A 16,682-nucleotide genomic window follows, 5' to 3' on the forward strand; every position below is an offset into this window, starting at 1 on the left:
CCTACCGTCCCTCCATCATTTGTAGAACCATCTTTTAAAAAACATTAAGAAAAAACAACACGAGCAGAAAAATAGAAGAATAGAAAACAGAATAAACAGAGTAACAAAAACAAGAATTTTTTGAGGGAAAAGAAGCAAAACAAGAAAACAGAAAATTTGATAAACAGGAAAACAAAAAATCAGAAGAAAAGAAAAACAATGCAAACAAAAACAAGAAGAATACGAAATCAAAAATTCAGAAAAACAGGAAAACAGAGAAGTAAAAAAAACAAAAAAATCCGCAAAACAGAAAGTTACATAAAGAGAAAAACCGAACTAAACTAAAAAACTTATAAGACCGAAAAACTGAATTAAAGAAAACCGGAAAACAGAGAAACAAAAACACAAAAGAAGCTAAACAGAATAACAACACGAGAAAACCACAAAAACAGAAGAGAAAAAAGTTCTGTTTAGCTTCTTTTCTGCTTGTCTTTCTCTGTTTTCCAGTTTCTCTGCTTATTTGTTTTTCTGTGTTTTGTTCTGTAATTCTGTTTTTCCGTTTTATGGGTTTTTGTTGTTTTTCGACTAAAAATCTGAAAAATTGAAAAGCAGAAAAACAGGATAACAGAAAACAGGAATAAAGAAAAGCGCAAAAAAGATAGCTAAAATAAAAAGAAAGCAGTAAGACAGAAAAATATAAGTTGGAATTTAGCAAACTGAAAAGCGGAAAAACAGAAATCCTGAAAACAGAAGAGGTTTTTCTTCTGTTTTAATTTTTAATTTTTAATTTAATTTTCGTTTTTCCACTTTTCAGTTTGTTAAATTTTAACTTCTATTTTTCTGTTCTGCTGCTGTTCTTTTTTTCTTTTATTTTAGCTTTTTAGAGGTGCTCCCGTTAATCGATGGAATGTCCAAATTTTGGATTTTTACTGTCTGACCGAAAACGAACAATCTGACAAAGGTTGGTTCAAATCCGTGAAGGTCGATTACATGGCACTGGGACACTCGGAGAAAGAGTAAAGCGAAAAAGAGCACCAAAACCAAAAAACCGGAGAAACAGGAAAACAGAATAACGGCAAAACAAAAAATAGAACTGAAAAACTAAAATAGAGGGAAAAAAATTCTTTAAAAACATAAGAATAGAAGAACAAAAGGATACACGAACAGAAAAACAGAAGAATAGAAGAATAGAAGAATAGAAGAACAGAAGAACTGAAGAACTGAAGAACAAAAGAACAGAAGAACAGTAGAACAGAAGAACAGTAGAACAGAAAAACAGAACTAGATACATAGAAGAAGAGAGGAATGAAAGAACAGAAAACTGAAAAAACAGAAAAAAGAAAAAACAAGAGCAAAACCAAAAAACAAAACAGAAAACAGAAAAACAAATAAAAACAGGTAAGGTGAAAAACATAAAAAAAGAAAATCGAAACCGAACAGCAAAACCGGAAAACCGGAGAAACAGGAAAACAGAATAAGGCCATTACAAGTATTTAAAAATGTTTTTGTCCCTCCAGTGTTGGGACACTGAAGGGGGGGGGAGCGAAAAAAAAGAGAATTTTTTAATCGAGCAAAAAAAAGGGTTTTAGGCATTTTTATTGAAAGTTTAAACGTAAAAACCAAATCTATTCTTGCTTTTAATATATACAGTATTATTTTCTATGCAAAAGCTACGAAAAAAGACAAAAACAAAAGAAATATTTTTTGGACAATTTTCGAAAATTCCATTGTTTGAATTTCCATTTCTGTTTCGTGCTAGAAGCGTTAACACAACTCGTACAATCATTTTTCAAGTTTTTCAAGCTGTAGAGCCCACAGACAATTGATTTTATAAAAAAATTTAACTCCTATCCTGCAAATTATTTTTTTGCCCCCCGATTTTTCAAGCCAATTTCCAAGGGGGTGGGCGGGGGGTGACAAAAACTTTGAAAATGACTTGCAATGGCCTTAACAGAAAAAGAGAAAACCAGAAAAGGAGAAAAACAGTAAAACAAACAACAGAAAAATAGAAGCACCGAAAAACTGAAAAATTCTTAAACAGAAAAGCTGGAAGAGCAGATAAACAGAAAATGAGAAAAACAGTTCTGGTTACTATTGTAATCTGAAAAAATTGAAACAGGAAAAAATACAAAAACAGAATAAAACTGAAAAGCAGAAAAACAGAAATGCATACCAATAGAAAACCGAAGAACAGAAAAACAAAAGTAGAAAAACAGAAAAATGGAAAAGCAGGATAAACAAAGGATCAGAGAAACAGAAAAATACAAATGGCAAAAGAGAAAATAAAATAAATAGGAAATCCTAAGTTCAGAAGAAAAAACCTTAGAACAAAAATCAGAAAAAGATTGCAAAATAAAACATAATTGAGGCCATTGCAAATAATTTTTAACGTTTTTGTCACCCCCCCCCCCCCCCCCTTGGAAATTTGTTTGAAAAATAGTGGGGGGGGGGGGGGGTCAAAAAACTAATTTGTAGGATATACGTTAAATTTTTCTCATGAAATCAATTGCCTGTGGGCTCTACAGCCTAAAAAATTCGAAAAATGGATGTACGAGTGGAGTTACCGATTCCAACACGAAACAGAAATGAAACTTCAAACAAAGAAATTTCTGAAAATCGGCAAAACAATCAGAGCGGTTGTGTACGAGACACGACCGCATATATAGGTGACGCAGGACTACGAGAGTCTTTTTTTAGTGATAGTAGCATGTATCCATGCTTGTAATCATTCATTTCTTCATGTATGCATGCTATATGCAACATATATACATGTTACATGCGTTGTATGTAACATTTATCAAAGTAATAACATTGCATACGTTCAATCCTCAAAAGATTTCAGAGTTATTTCAACGTGCATGTGGAAACAATTTAACAAAATCAAGAACACAAACTATTGCTTTCCTACTACCTTACAGAGATTGAAGATTGTTTTTATTACCCATGGTTACCCACGTTGAAGGGATTTTACCAATTCAATCCTATTTTATCGACAGCACATCTGTTCACTACACTTCTAATGAAACGGCAAGCATGTGTATTCATACAGAGTCATATTATAACCGAACAGTACAGCTGTAGTACAGCATTTTTCCAACACAGATATCAAATTCACCTAGGTTTAATCGTCTCGCAGTAAAGAATTTGCGATTTGCTGGGAAAACGAACTTGTGTCATTTTTTCTGGCACTTTCCTAACACAGACATCAAATTGGACTAGGTTTAATCGCGTTCGTAAGAAATCTGTTGGCACAAGGGGGTTTTGTCACTCTTTCTGGCGTACTTCCTAAGCAAGGACATCAAACTGGTCTAGGTTTAACCGCGGTGTTAAGAAATCTTGTTGAAATGAGGAAACTTGGTCACTTGTTTTGGCTTACTTCCCAAGCACAGATATCAAATTGGTAAAGATCATCCTAAAGAATCTTCCAACCAATCACGAAGCGAGAATTCTGGTAAAACATAGGTTCATCATTTTCAATTTTCCAATAGTTCAACATCAAGAATCCATACTTCTCTTCATTTGGGGCAATTCTTAGAAGATTTTCCAATCGATTGGTGTAAGAATATTGAAAATCGATCGGAAAACCGCTGAGCTATTAGCGCTCAAAACCTATCGTTTTTCGTGACGCTCGCATTTTTCGATTTTTTGGAATGACACCCTATCTCAAAACTTGCCGTAAAAGGTAGTCCTACGTCAAAAATTTCTTTAATTTTTGTCTTTCTTTTTGTACGTTTTTGCGAGGAAAAAAATAACGTCTATATGAAAAGCAAGTATAGATTTGTTTTCCACATTAAAATTTTAAATAAAAATGCTCAAAACATATATTTTTGTAGTTGTCGTAGTACATAGTTGCCCAACACCCGAAGGACAAGAACTTTATAAAATATTCGTAATGGCCTAAAATAGGAAAAACTGGGAAAGACAAAAACGAAAAAACAAACAGCAAAACAAAAGAGAAAACAAAAAAATATACAAACAAAATAAAAAATAATGCTGGGCATTTAATTCAAAGTTAAAAGTTCCTCTTTTAGCCAGCATCTAAAGTAGGCAAAACACCTTTCCCAGTTATTCGACCCTTGATACGTCAATGTCTGACCAAACAAACGAAACGACGGCACCTTCAATTGCTACTGCCGCTCCGCTACCGCTCTGCCCGAGGAAGTGCGAACGATGACAGACGGTGAAGTATAGACGATCGAATCGAAAGTGATAGGAGAAATTATAAACAAACACGATTCGACGAGAGTTTGGAATCGGCGGAACAGTCAATTCAATTATGAATGGTTGGTGCCTGCTTCGTGTGGGGGCGTGCGGTGGTGAACATTTTTTTTTCTCGCTCCTGTTTGCGCATAGGTTCGATACCTACTTAAACGCGATACGTGTACACCGGCATGTAGGTACCTACCAACCTACATTTGAGATTCATATCGGAAGGTGAAATGTGTTCCGATATTGTTTAGCGAAGCGATAAAGTGTGCGAAAATTGGAGTCTATAGAAAAAAGGGACAATTTACTTTCGATGGGGGAATTGGTTTGTGCGTTTTTTTTCGCCCAAAGAAGGTAGGGTAACCGTGCGTCTCCTTCTTTTTTGGTTGCTGGAGTTGCAATCGAAAATCAACTCCCAGATGGATGGAATAATTTTCTCCTATTTATGAAATTTGTCAGTGGTTGACGGATTCTGGTTTCAACAGACCCCTCTGAAGGTAGAAAAATTTAAGGGTAAATTTTGTGTAATTTTACCCCAAATTGACAACGATTTACGAATGAAACCAAAAATGAAAAACAGATTCTACTTTTATACTCTTAATTCGATGCCCAGTTTTTTCTGTCGTTACTTCAAGCTTTAAAACGAAACAAATCAACTGTGCAGCCTTCGTAAAACTTGCAGTCCCTTTTATCTCATGTGACAAACATTCAATCCATTCAAACATTATTGAATGTGTTTTGCAGTAATTAAACTAAATCCTTTCACAGCACAAGTACAGTAAAGCACAGTACAGTAGAGTGACGCTTGATCCAATGCCACTTGCATTGAAATACGCCACAACACGGACACGGACACGGACTCGGAACCGAACGCGACGGCAAACGGCAGAAGCGACTGCTGAATGAATGAATGAATGGAGATAGATTTAGTCATAAAACACACTCCCCGGTTGATTCCGGTTGCGTTCCGCCTCGATCGCCTCGGTACCGTTGTGAAGTGTAAAACATTCTGAATACGCTTTTTTACCGTGGATTTTGTTTTTGCCAACCCGAATGAAAGTTGCAATTTTATAAATAAAGCTTAAAAACGTGGCATATTTCGCCAAACTATTTCCGCTCCCTTTCCGCCATACCGGAATCCGACGGGAGGGGAGGTAGAACAAGTTCTACTCCCGGGACGGCTTCCATCGGTTATTTATGCCCGAGCTCTCGGACCTCGCACCGCCCGCACTGGCACTGGCACCGGCACTGACTGGAAGCAAGAAAAAGCGTGAGATCAAGCGTTCCATCAGTTTAATTAACTTGGCAGTCTATAAAACCGAACCCCCGGACTCTTATGCGATGCGATGCGATACGATGCGAGATGGGATCAATGAGGGAAATCACTTCATTTTTCCGGTTCAATATAATGGCGGGCGTTCAGCAGCGGTACCGCTTCGGGGGGATGAGGTACGAGCAGGATTTAATTGAAAATGTTTACTGTTTTTAGAGTACTTACCTACGTAGTTGCAGTAGAGTCACACGCGTGAGTTAATCGATTCTATTGATCGTTTCTTTTTTCAGTTGGGTGCTTTCCAAAATATATTTTATTTAACATCTATGGTAGTAATTTTTGGAATGGAAAACATTCAATTGAATAGAGCTAATTTAGGGCTTAAGCTTCTACTTCTAGACTACAAGTACAAGCTCTATGATGATTGATACTGGAATAGAATATCGGCACAGTATACTCACCCTCATCAGTTTGCACAGTTTCTTCGACACGTCAAATTGGTCGCCAAATTTGACGGTGACGGGATGGGCCTCCAGCCGGTAGTTGGAATAGGACAGTCTTTCGTTGTTTACCGCTTCGACGGCATACTGAAAGGCGAGCGATGCATCGTCGGTGTCTCCGTCGAAGAGACCACCTGATAATAGGAGGAAAACATTGAATTAGCTAAATTGCAATAGGTTATCTGTTAGTTCGTTGGTTCGAATCTCTACTGGAAGAAACTGCTCGAGTCGATTGCTGCCTACAAAGTCTGTCGAAAAAATAGAAGATTGAATTTCGAAGTCTCAGGAAATAGCAGTAGCTTATTAGGGTAACGACCCCAGAATTCGCCCCTTTTATCAGGTTTTTTATGCTGTAAAATGAATAAATCGCCATTTTATTATAAAATCAGCCCTGAACTCAGACAAGTATGATTATATATTAATATTTTATCTATTTTGGCTATTCGGAATAGCGAAAATTGAAATTTGATAGTAAAAGACTCAATTTCGAGCAGGAACCTCTAGTACCACATTTCGCCCACAGCGATCCAAAATTCGACCCCCATGTGACTCAAATTTCGCCCACTTGTTATTTGTTGCAAATTTCTCAAATAACCAAAATTATTATGTTAGAATTGTTGTTACTATTATTTTTCGATTTCGTTAAGATTATTCAGTGCTTAATATGGCAATCAATTTGTATCAGGAATTCGTTATATGTAAATCTAAATTGAAATAAACTGAACATGCTCACCTCCTGATACTTGATTCAGTAAAACAAAGTGGGGTTTTACTAAATGTTTACTTTCATTGCTGTAAAATAAGACTTTTGATACTCGTCAAAGATTTTTAAAATGAATGGTCCTGTTGGTTCTTTTTCTGGTCATTTGTTGAATTCATTTTCACTATTGATATGTGGGCGAATAAATACAATTCAGTGCATACGGAATGGTACAATGTTTATTTTAGTAGTTTAAAAACCTTATATAATGATTACTTATATCATTGTTTAGTAATTGTTTGGGGAAGAGTAAATGTTTACTGTGAACAATAAAAAATTAGATGAACTGGAAGATCTTGATATTCGGCTATATATATTGACTAATCGAAGGCGAGACTCGAGTCCACAACCTAACCTCTTCCCCAAGAAATAACTAAGCTTAACTGCTATATTGTCAATAAAAAGATGAAGAAAAAAAAATTGTTTAGTAAATCACTGTCTATAAATGGGTATGCCGGTTTACTGTATTAAATATTCCTGGTAACTGGTAAGCATACCCATCTTACCTACTCAACTAGGATATTTTTTGACATAACTTGGCATTCTTAACTAGCATTTTTGGCTAGACCGGGTTTGTAATGCTAAGATATTAGAGTTTTCATGATATTACCGAAATATTCTATTTTATCACCACGATTATTTCTTTGTTGTCTGCATTGCACTTTAAATACTTTTCAAAGTTTTATCCATGACAACAATTTTATTGCGCTTATATGCTTTAAAATAGTAGACGGATTTTTCGCGTGGTTTTCCACGTTGTCAGATTTATTCTCATGACAAGAAAAATTGTGATTTTTGAGAATATTATGCGCATCTTACTAATTCGTGCGGTTTTAACCTTATTATCAATTTCGATGTCGATTATTGCTAATTCAATATTTCGTTTGGTAGAAACTCCATTAGCCCATGTTTCGCAGGTAATTCTTTTGTTAGATGAATTCAAATGAAGATATGATGTGCTTTCTGCATCAAAATATTATTTATTCGATACTTTTACTCACCATTTTGATAAACATAAATCAGCGAACAAACTAATCGATTGTGACTTGCTTTTGCTTATGTGTGGCATATTTGTATATGTTTGAAAGATGAGGGCGAAAACTGGTTCACGCAGTAACTTCGGTTAAGTATATACAGATTCGACCCGGGCGAATTTTGGAACTCATATGATTTACAGTACCCAGTTTTCGCCCAGTGCATTTATGTTCTATTTTCAGCAGAATTGCGATAAAATATTAAAATAAAAGCACAATTATGAAATTTGAATCAGATCTAACCAAATTGATGCGAAAAAAGTGCAAGGAGATACGATTTTCCATTACTTTTCCTCAATTTTATTTTTCGTGCTCGTTCTTGAGAATGGAAAAATCGCGTCTTAAATACAATACCTATTTTTCAAACCACATAAAATCATTAAAATACATAAAACAACACAACGAATTCTATTCAAATAACTGAAAACTGAGTTAAATTGAATATAAATTGAACTATCAACTTATAATTCAACTATATATTGAGTTAATTCCCGGGAATACCAATGGGAGGGCGAATTGTGGGGTTCTTACCCTATACAACGGAACTCCAAAATCGCTGATCTGATTGACGCGTCCGAGAATGGCTCCGTTTATCCGGTAATCAAATGAGATGGTTACATTACATCGATGAAATGTTATAACCACATATTTGGCAATGTTTATTGTGAGCTTGAATCTATTACATCAGTCAATAAAGGTGTCCAACAGCACTTGCAATCGGTTGCAATCAGCGATTGGAGCGCATGTGGAACCTAGTAGAATAGCATTGTCATTGAAGTACGAGGCAAATAGCAAATGAAAACAATTGTCGTACTGTACTCCATCCTCTTTATAAAACCAAGAAATTTGCAGTTGGTTATAATCACCGCAAATGAGAATTCTTTCGTTTGAAAACCCTTTATTACGTAATTCACGATTTGGGGGGGGGCAGGGGGGGTTTGCTCGTCGATAAACTTGCCCACCTTACTTTTGTCGGGTGGGATGTAAACTGCAGCAAGCAAAACCTCATTTCCATTGATGATTGCAGAAATACAGACTTATTCGAGATTGTTTTCATGTCTTAAATTGACCAGCGAGCTGGGGAACTGTTTAGTAACGGTAATTTATTGACCATGTAGTACCGAATTGGGACACAGGATTAGAACTATCTAGCTGAACTCCAGCAATGGGTATGAGCAGTCTGTAAACTATGTAGAGCAATCGGAGCCATACAAAAAAGGCCTCGCCCGGTGTGACGCCGGCTCTGACTAGGCTTTGCTTAACTTTGCTGTTGCTACCGCTCAACAAAAATCTTAATATGCTTGATGCTAATTAGTTTCTAATCGTCGAACGACAAGCCGGGCTGGTAAATAATTTCTTACATATTCTAAATATATTGTATCAACCTCTAAACTGGACAAAAACTACTCAAAATATTTTTAAAACACACAACCTTAGTTTACGAGTCGTTTCTATAGAATACGTATACGTATACGGATCATTTTCAAATATAATAAATTAGTAGAAAATTCCTAGGCGTAGGCATACCTTAAAAAGATTCTGAATATTTTGAACCTGCCAGCAGTCGAAGTCTGGTCAAATAATGTTTAAAGGATAATGTAAACAGGTCCAAAAGGATATACAAGGAATATAAAAAGATGGTCCTTAAGGAGAAAAACAAGAAAAATGGACCAAAAAAAGTCAAAAAGAGGGCGATAAAAAAGGAAAACCGGAGAGCAAAGTGAAAAAAGGGAACCAAACTGGATAAACGTGACAGAGAAGAAGAAAAAACGGGACATCCGAAAGAGGAAAAACGCAACAAAGAGGAAGAACGAGCAGGAAAGGAGATAAAAAGAATTAGAAAAAGACGAAAGTTAGGGATTTAAAGATAGTCCGTCTCCTGCTGCTCGTCCAGAAAACGAAGTAAAAAAGACAAAAAGATAAAAAACGGAAAACTGCACGGGGGAAAATGTAACAAAAACTGGAGGAAAAAATGCGAGAGTGTGTGTGAGAGAGAGAGAGAGTCATAAACACCCTGCAGAATGGGAAGGAAAACGGGACAAAAAATGAAAATGGGGGAAAACAGGTTCGAAAACGAGGCAACGGACAGAAAAAAGATGAAGAACGGAAGAGAAAAAGTAAAACAAGATAAAAGTAGGAAAAACCATACAGAAAACGTAGAAAAACAGGATAAACTGGATAGAAAAGGAGGAAAACGGAAAAAGAGGAAAAAATACAACAGGAGCAAAATGGATTTAACACCAACCAAACTAGGGCTTTCTAACCGGTAGTACCGGTAGTACCGAAACCGGTAATACCGACCAATTTTTGGTAATACCGAAATACCGATTTTGGAAAGGCAAAAAACCGGTATTTCCGGTATTTTCTAATACCCTAGTTTTTTAGTTTCCTTATTCCTACCCACAGAAAAACAACTTCGTGTTAATGTTGACAAGATTCTTCGACTACTAGTAATGAAGAGGGTAAAACTGTGGGTCAAATAATTAGAGCTCTTGAACACGTTTAAGGCACAGAAGAACATCTTTGCTAAATGTTTCATGCAAATGTTTCATTGTATAAGCCAGACGTCACGTTTCATTTTATTTTTGACCAACTTGATTTTTAAAACCCACTAAATTATTCGAAGCTCTCGAATGACGATTTCAGGAAACAAGATCAGGGTCCGGTAGCGTCGCTTAGAATAGTAAATCGTCACTTAACAATGAAGTAATGAAGCTTCAGTTTCAACTGAAGCAGTGCCGATTCGTTTCAAAATTATTATTATTAACCGAAAAGATAATGGGTTTTTATGCCGATTTGAGAATGGGTAAAAGCTCAGCTCAGATCGGTCTTTCCCGTTCACATTTGAAATCTTCATTTAGACCAGCTTTTCCCAAATGGGGGTTCGCGAACCCCCCGGGGGTACGCCAAAAATTTAGTTCGCTGCAGAATAGTATAGGGAAATCCTCCAGGGGGTTCGCAAACCAAAATAGGTTGGGAACCACTGATTTAGACTCTAGATCCGATGGAGAAAACAATACACAATAAACAACAAAACTGGCTTCAATCAGCGTCAAACGGGAAACGATTTTCACTTCACCATGATGACCGGTTTTAAAGTTTCATTTGTATTCTTCTATCAAATATTCACTAGAAGACCGACAACTTTGAGTGCAATTGAATTGAATATGAGTAATATTTCAGTCAGCTTCATTCATTTGTTTCGACGAAGCCGGGCCCTAATGAGAATATAGAGATCTTCGCGTTTTTTCAGTATTCTTGACATCAAAGGATCTACCAGGAAAGAATTTGGAATATTTTTTAAGTCTTTCGAGTGATATATTAATTAAACAAGGAGATGACATCTCCAAGCCACTATTTGCAGTGGGATTGATAATAGAGAAGAGAAAGTATCTGCGCACGATGATGGAGAGACTGATGCTATGCAAGAGTTCCGGTTTAGGGATAGAGGGAAAATTCGTGAAGAGACTGTAGGAGACCAGGGCATTCATTATGCTGGAAGCTGCAATACTGGGATTTCTATCAGATAATATCTTGCCCGCTTTCGAGAACCACTACGTCGCAGAAAATGTTTGTCTGCCAGAGGCCCTAAATAAGTTCTGGGACTATAGCTTCATTTATTATCGGTCTGTAGATTTCAAGGCGGCGTAAGATACAATCAAGCGTGTAAGCTATGGTAAATACTGAAGCTGATTTAATCACTGGTTTGATCCAAACCAAGTGTCAAAATATCACGGTTTACCACAGTCGCTTTTGTGACGTTGCGTTGGATTGACTAAATCAAGGGGATGCGCTCTCAAACCTGTTTACTGACAGTGACATTGATATCTTTGCACAGTGGTCTAAAACAAAAAAAAAAGCTGCACATTAAAGTTTTCAGTGGAAAAACTTCGTTTTAGATTTATGGAACCTTTGGAAGAGTTTCTTAAAATTAAAAGTTCAACCGTCTGGTGGAATTCAAATTTTGATTATTCCCCTTAAAAGTGAAATAAAAAGTTAAGTGTTCTTCAGTTTCAATATAACACATTGATGTGTTCTGCAAAGTTTGACAGCATATTATTACAAGCAACTTTGCTGAAGATAGTAATCTTCTATCTGTTCAGCAAGTCCTATTTCTTATATTCGAATCGGTAAAACCAGATTTTCTTCTTTAGCTCTTTTTGTAGTTATTGTATAAGTAGTAGTAGTAGTAGTAGTAGTAGTAGTAGTAGTAGTAGTAGTAGTAGTAGTAGTAGTAGTAGTAGTAGTAGTAGTAGTAGTAGTAGTAGTAGTAGTAGTAGTAGTAGTAGTAGTAGTAGTAGTAGTAGTAGTAGTAGTAGTAGTAGTAGTAGTAGTAGTAGTAGTAGTAGTAGTAGTAGTAGTAGTAGTAGTAGTAGTAGTAGTAGTAGTAGTAGTAGTAGTAGTAGTAGTAGTAGTAGTAGTAGTAGTAGTAGTAGTAGTAGTAGTAGTAGTAGTAGTAGTAGTAGTAGTAGTAGTAGTAGTAGTAGTAGTAGTAGTAGTAGTAGTAGTAGTAGTAGTAGTAGTAGTAGTAGTAGTAGTAGTAGTAGTAGTAGTAGTAGTAGTAGTAGTAGTAGTAGTAGTAGTAGTAGTAGTAGTAGTAGTAGTAGTAGTAGTAGTAGTAGTAGTAGTAGTAGTAGTAGTAGTAGTAGTAGTAGTAGTAGTAGTAGTAGTAGTAGTAGTAGTAGTAGTAGTAGTAGTAGTAGTAGTAGTAGTAGTAGTAGTAGTAGTAGTAGTAGTAGTAGTAGTAGTAGTAGTAGTAGTAGTAGTAGTAGTAGTAGTAGTAGTAGTAGTAGTAGTAGTAGTAGTAGTAGTAGTAGTAGTAGTAGTAGTAGTAGTAGTAGTAGTAGTAGTAGTAGTAGTAGTAGTAGTAGTAGTAGTAGTAGTAGTAGTAGTAGTAGTAGTAGTAGTAGTAGTAGTAGTAGTAGTAGTAGTAGTAGTAGTAGTAGTAGTAGTAGTAGTAGTAGTAGTAGTAGTAGTAGTAGTAGTAGTAGTAGTAGTAGTAGTAGTAGTAGTAGTAGTAGTAGTAGTAGTAGTAGTAGTAGTAGTAGTAGTAGTAGTAGTAGTAGTAGTAGTAGTAGTAGTAGTAGTAGTAGTAGTAGTAGTAGTAGTAGTAGTAGTAGTAGTAGTAGTAGTAGTAGTAGTAGTAGTAGTAGTAGTAGTAGTAGTAGTAGTAGTAGTAGTAGTAGTAGTAGTAGTAGTAGTAGTAGTAGTAGTAGTAGTAGTAGTAGTAGTAGTAGTAGTAGTAGTAGTAGTAGTAGTAGTAGTAGTAGTAGTAGTAGTAGTAGTAGTAGTAGTAGTAGTAGTAGTAGTAGTAGTAGTAGTAGTAGTAGTAGTAGTAGTAGTAGTAGTAGTAGTAGTAGTAGTAGTAGTAGTAGTAGTAGTAGTAGTAGTAGTAGTAGTAGTAGTAGTAGTAGTAGTCCTTTTTTCAGCTCTTAAATATCTAAATCTGGTGATTTTATCAAGCTTCAGGCTATTTAATAGCTGCTTTCGAAGCTGCAATAAAGCTTAATAAAAACTTTTTTGCGCTTTTAAATAGCCAATTTGCGCAATGCTGTCAATTCTATTTTTAGAACGAGAAATAGTTTTGCAATCTGCTTTTCCAGTCGTTTAATCAACGCCTCATCAACTTTTATGCAGCAAAAAAAATCTATTTTTAAGTTTATGAAAATGGAACGCGGCCTTTTTCATTTTGCTCTGAACATGTTTCGAACGCGATATTTTTAATTTTGAATAACTTGAATTTGTATAATTAAGCTAGCTAATTAAAAATGCATATCTTTTTTCCGGGAATTGAACCCGCCATCTCTTGATCCATAAGCGCTCACTGTATGATTCGCCCCATTTGCATCTGCAGAACAGATAGTGAGAATATCTTTACACCTGAAGCCTAGCCCGCCTAGCTTGAAGCAGTCGATAATGTCGATAATGTCGATAACTGACAAACTTTTGCTGTCAGCCGAATTGCGAAATTCTATGATCTGACAGTATGTGTGCTGTGAGCCGAAAGAAAACTTGGTAGAAGTTTGTAAAGCCACTTTAACACCCTTAAGCAGCCTTAAAGTAGTTTGAAAGCTGTGAACCTAATGAAAGCTTCCACTCTACACTTTAATATTTTTAAGCAGCCGTAAAACGGTTTGATGTTTAGCAGTTCAGAAGCAGATTTTTTAGTAGAAAAATCCGCTATTAAGCTTGTTTATCAGCTTTTGGGAGAGAACTGGTTTAAAAAAACTTAAAGTAGCTTAAACATCGCTTATTTAAACACCATTTAATTGCTTACTTTATGCAGCTTTGATTGCCTTAAACCAACTTGTAAACAGCCATTGCTCTTGCAATTCAGCTACCATTGTTACTTGGGTTCTTCCATGTAATAATCAATTTCGTTGTACCAATACGGCAGTTCTCAATTCTCGCCAAATTTCTTGTAATAATGTGCTCTACAACTTTGCACCAGAGATGCAATATTTTCTAAACAAATGTCTGCAACTGCTCGGAAACCGAAAAAATCGAGCAGTTTTCCGGCTACTCAAATTTTCCGGTTTAAAAATAATCTGCGAAAATCTGCTCACTTTTTTAGGAAGTCTGTGAGAGTTTAAAGAGCTTCGAACAAAAAACTGCACCTAAGCAATAAAAGTCATAAAAACTGCAAATTTATAATGATCTGCAAGACGATTCCAAAAATCTGGAATTTGCAGACAAATCTGCAAGTCTGGTATCCCTGCTTTGCAGAACATATCGTTGAGCTATATTGAAACTGAAGATCAATAATTTTTTTATTTCCCTTTTAGACGGAATAATCAAAATTGAAATTCCACCAGACGATAAAACTTACAATTTCAAGGAGCTCTTCCAAAGGTTTCATAAACCTAACACCAAGTTTTCCTACTCAAAATTCTAATGCGCACGTTTCATTTGATTTTGGACCACTGTGGGGTGGTAGTCTGAAGTCTCATCATCTGTTTGTGGATTTCAAGGCGGCGTACGATACAGTCAAGTGAGCTGTGGCAGGTACTGACAAAGCTGATTCAAAGGCCGCTGGATGGTTCCAAATAAGGCGCCACAGCAGCGGGTGAGATCTCAGATGCTTGCATGATATTGGATGGCAAGGAATGCCAGCGGATGCGCTATCAAATTTGTTATTTAAGCTGGGTTTTGAAGGTGCAGAACGAAGGGCAAAAGTAACGAGAGAGATCATATGTTACCTAGTTTTGCGGATGATATCGAATTGTTCGAGATCGACCGCAGAGTCATTTCACATAATAGCAATCCAGAACGAGGAATTCCAAAGGACATTGGTGCCGTGGTGGAGCAGGGTTGGGAACCCTTCGAAGTAGTAAGGGAATTAATTAGTCTTGGTATGCACCTGAATGTGAGAATGCCATGAGGCGTGAAATAAAACGCGGAATTGCAGCTACGAATAGGGCTTCCGGCGGATTAACTAACCAGCAAAACTCCCATGATTTGCTAACTCGCAGTAAATTAGCGCACTACAGAATACTAATACTTCCTCTACGCCCTCTACGGACATGAAACATGGACGTTGAACAAGCAAATGAAGTATGGCGGAAACGCGTGAATTCCAGAGTAATTCTCGGATGGGAAATACCTCCCCCGAATTTGGACATAATGACCCTAATTTAGATAGTAGATTTCTTTCTGGCAATTCCTACATCATGTTTGCTGTGCTGTTGCTGAACCATGTCTGTAGCAGTGGCGAGATCTACACCTTTTACAAACATACACTAAAGGCAGCGGTTTATCTGGATTCCCACAATTTTGATGGTGCCTTCCCGTATTCTGTCCCGTAGACTGAAACTGTTAGCGGAGTTCTTCGTTGGTGAGTACCAAGCTGGTTTTCGTAAAGGTCGCTTCACGACGGGTCAGATGTTTAGCCTGCGTCAGTTACTAGACAAGTTTCAGGGGTACGATTTGCAGACTCATCATCTGTTTGTGAACTTTCAGGCGGCGTACTATTCAGTCAAACGAATAGAGCTGCGGGAGATAATGCTGGAACATGGTTTTCCGGCGAAACTAATTACGCTGATTGGTGTGACACTGAATAGGCCAAAATCATGAGTCAGAATAGCGTGGCGTTGGGTGAACTGAAGCAAATCTCATCTATGGAAAGCGAGGAGTGAAAATAAAGACAAGATTCTTATTAGCTGTAACTGCAGTCATAGTACAATTGCATTGTAGCTCAACCCGGCAGCACCAATGAAAATTATGTCAACCCTAGAAGCTCTTTAAGTCCTAAAACTTGAGGTTGACTGTTATTTTTCAAATTGAAATAGCTTTTCGCTCCGCGTTTCACGCATTCATGCGGAATCGTAATTTCGTGCCGTATTGCAGAGCTTCCGCCTGGCAAACGAAAGCATTTTCTGCGATTCCAGGGAATCTGTCTCACTCGCCGTCGTGTTGTTTCTTTCTTCATCATCAAGCCCCGAATTTCGGTACCGGAACAAAGGGGACAAAGGGGACAACGGTTTTGACTTTCTTCGCTACTTCCGGCAGCAATCGTTTTTCCCTTTTTTACGGCGCGCGCGATGTGTTTCCCGGAATGAAAACGTGTTTGGTTTGTCTTTTCAGCCATTATCCCGTGGCTACCACCAGCAACCAGTACCAGTAGCTAGTAGCAGTAACTAGAGTGGAAAGTATTTTCTGCTGGCGAAACTTTATGGTGCTGGAATTTATGGTGTTATCCACTTCGGAAGAAAATTGCTCACTTTCCCCTGCTGCTAGTGGGGGCCAGTCTTCGTTTTGTTTCTTTTCAAAAGTTTTATTATGCAGTCAAGTAGTTATTCGGACACTTTCTAAACAAGTGCTAAAAATATTTTGTTGTTTGACACTATGTAGGTGTAAAGTTACATCAAAGCTAGCTTTGACTTTGCAATTTTGCAGCCAAACTGCAGCAAAAAAGTGTCCCTTTCATGAGC

The 16,682-nt window shown here is 36.9% G+C and overlaps 1 protein-coding gene across 1 annotated transcript in view; it reads right to left on the minus strand.

Annotated features, from left to right (window-relative positions):
• The window catches only part of LOC128732825 (glutamate receptor ionotropic, kainate 2-like), a 41,991-nt gene that overhangs the window by 24,677 nt on the left and 632 nt on the right, over positions 1-16,682 (minus strand). Inside the window, exon 2 of the mRNA XM_053826230.1 lies at positions 5,920-6,092. Coding sequence (XP_053682205.1) covers positions 5,920-6,092 — 173 coding nt within the window. The remainder of the gene's footprint in view (positions 1-5,919; positions 6,093-16,682) is intronic.

Source organism: Sabethes cyaneus, chromosome 1 (genome assembly GCF_943734655.1).
Source record: "Sabethes cyaneus chromosome 1, idSabCyanKW18_F2, whole genome shotgun sequence".
Taxonomy (NCBI): Eukaryota; Metazoa; Arthropoda; class Insecta; order Diptera; family Culicidae; genus Sabethes; species Sabethes cyaneus.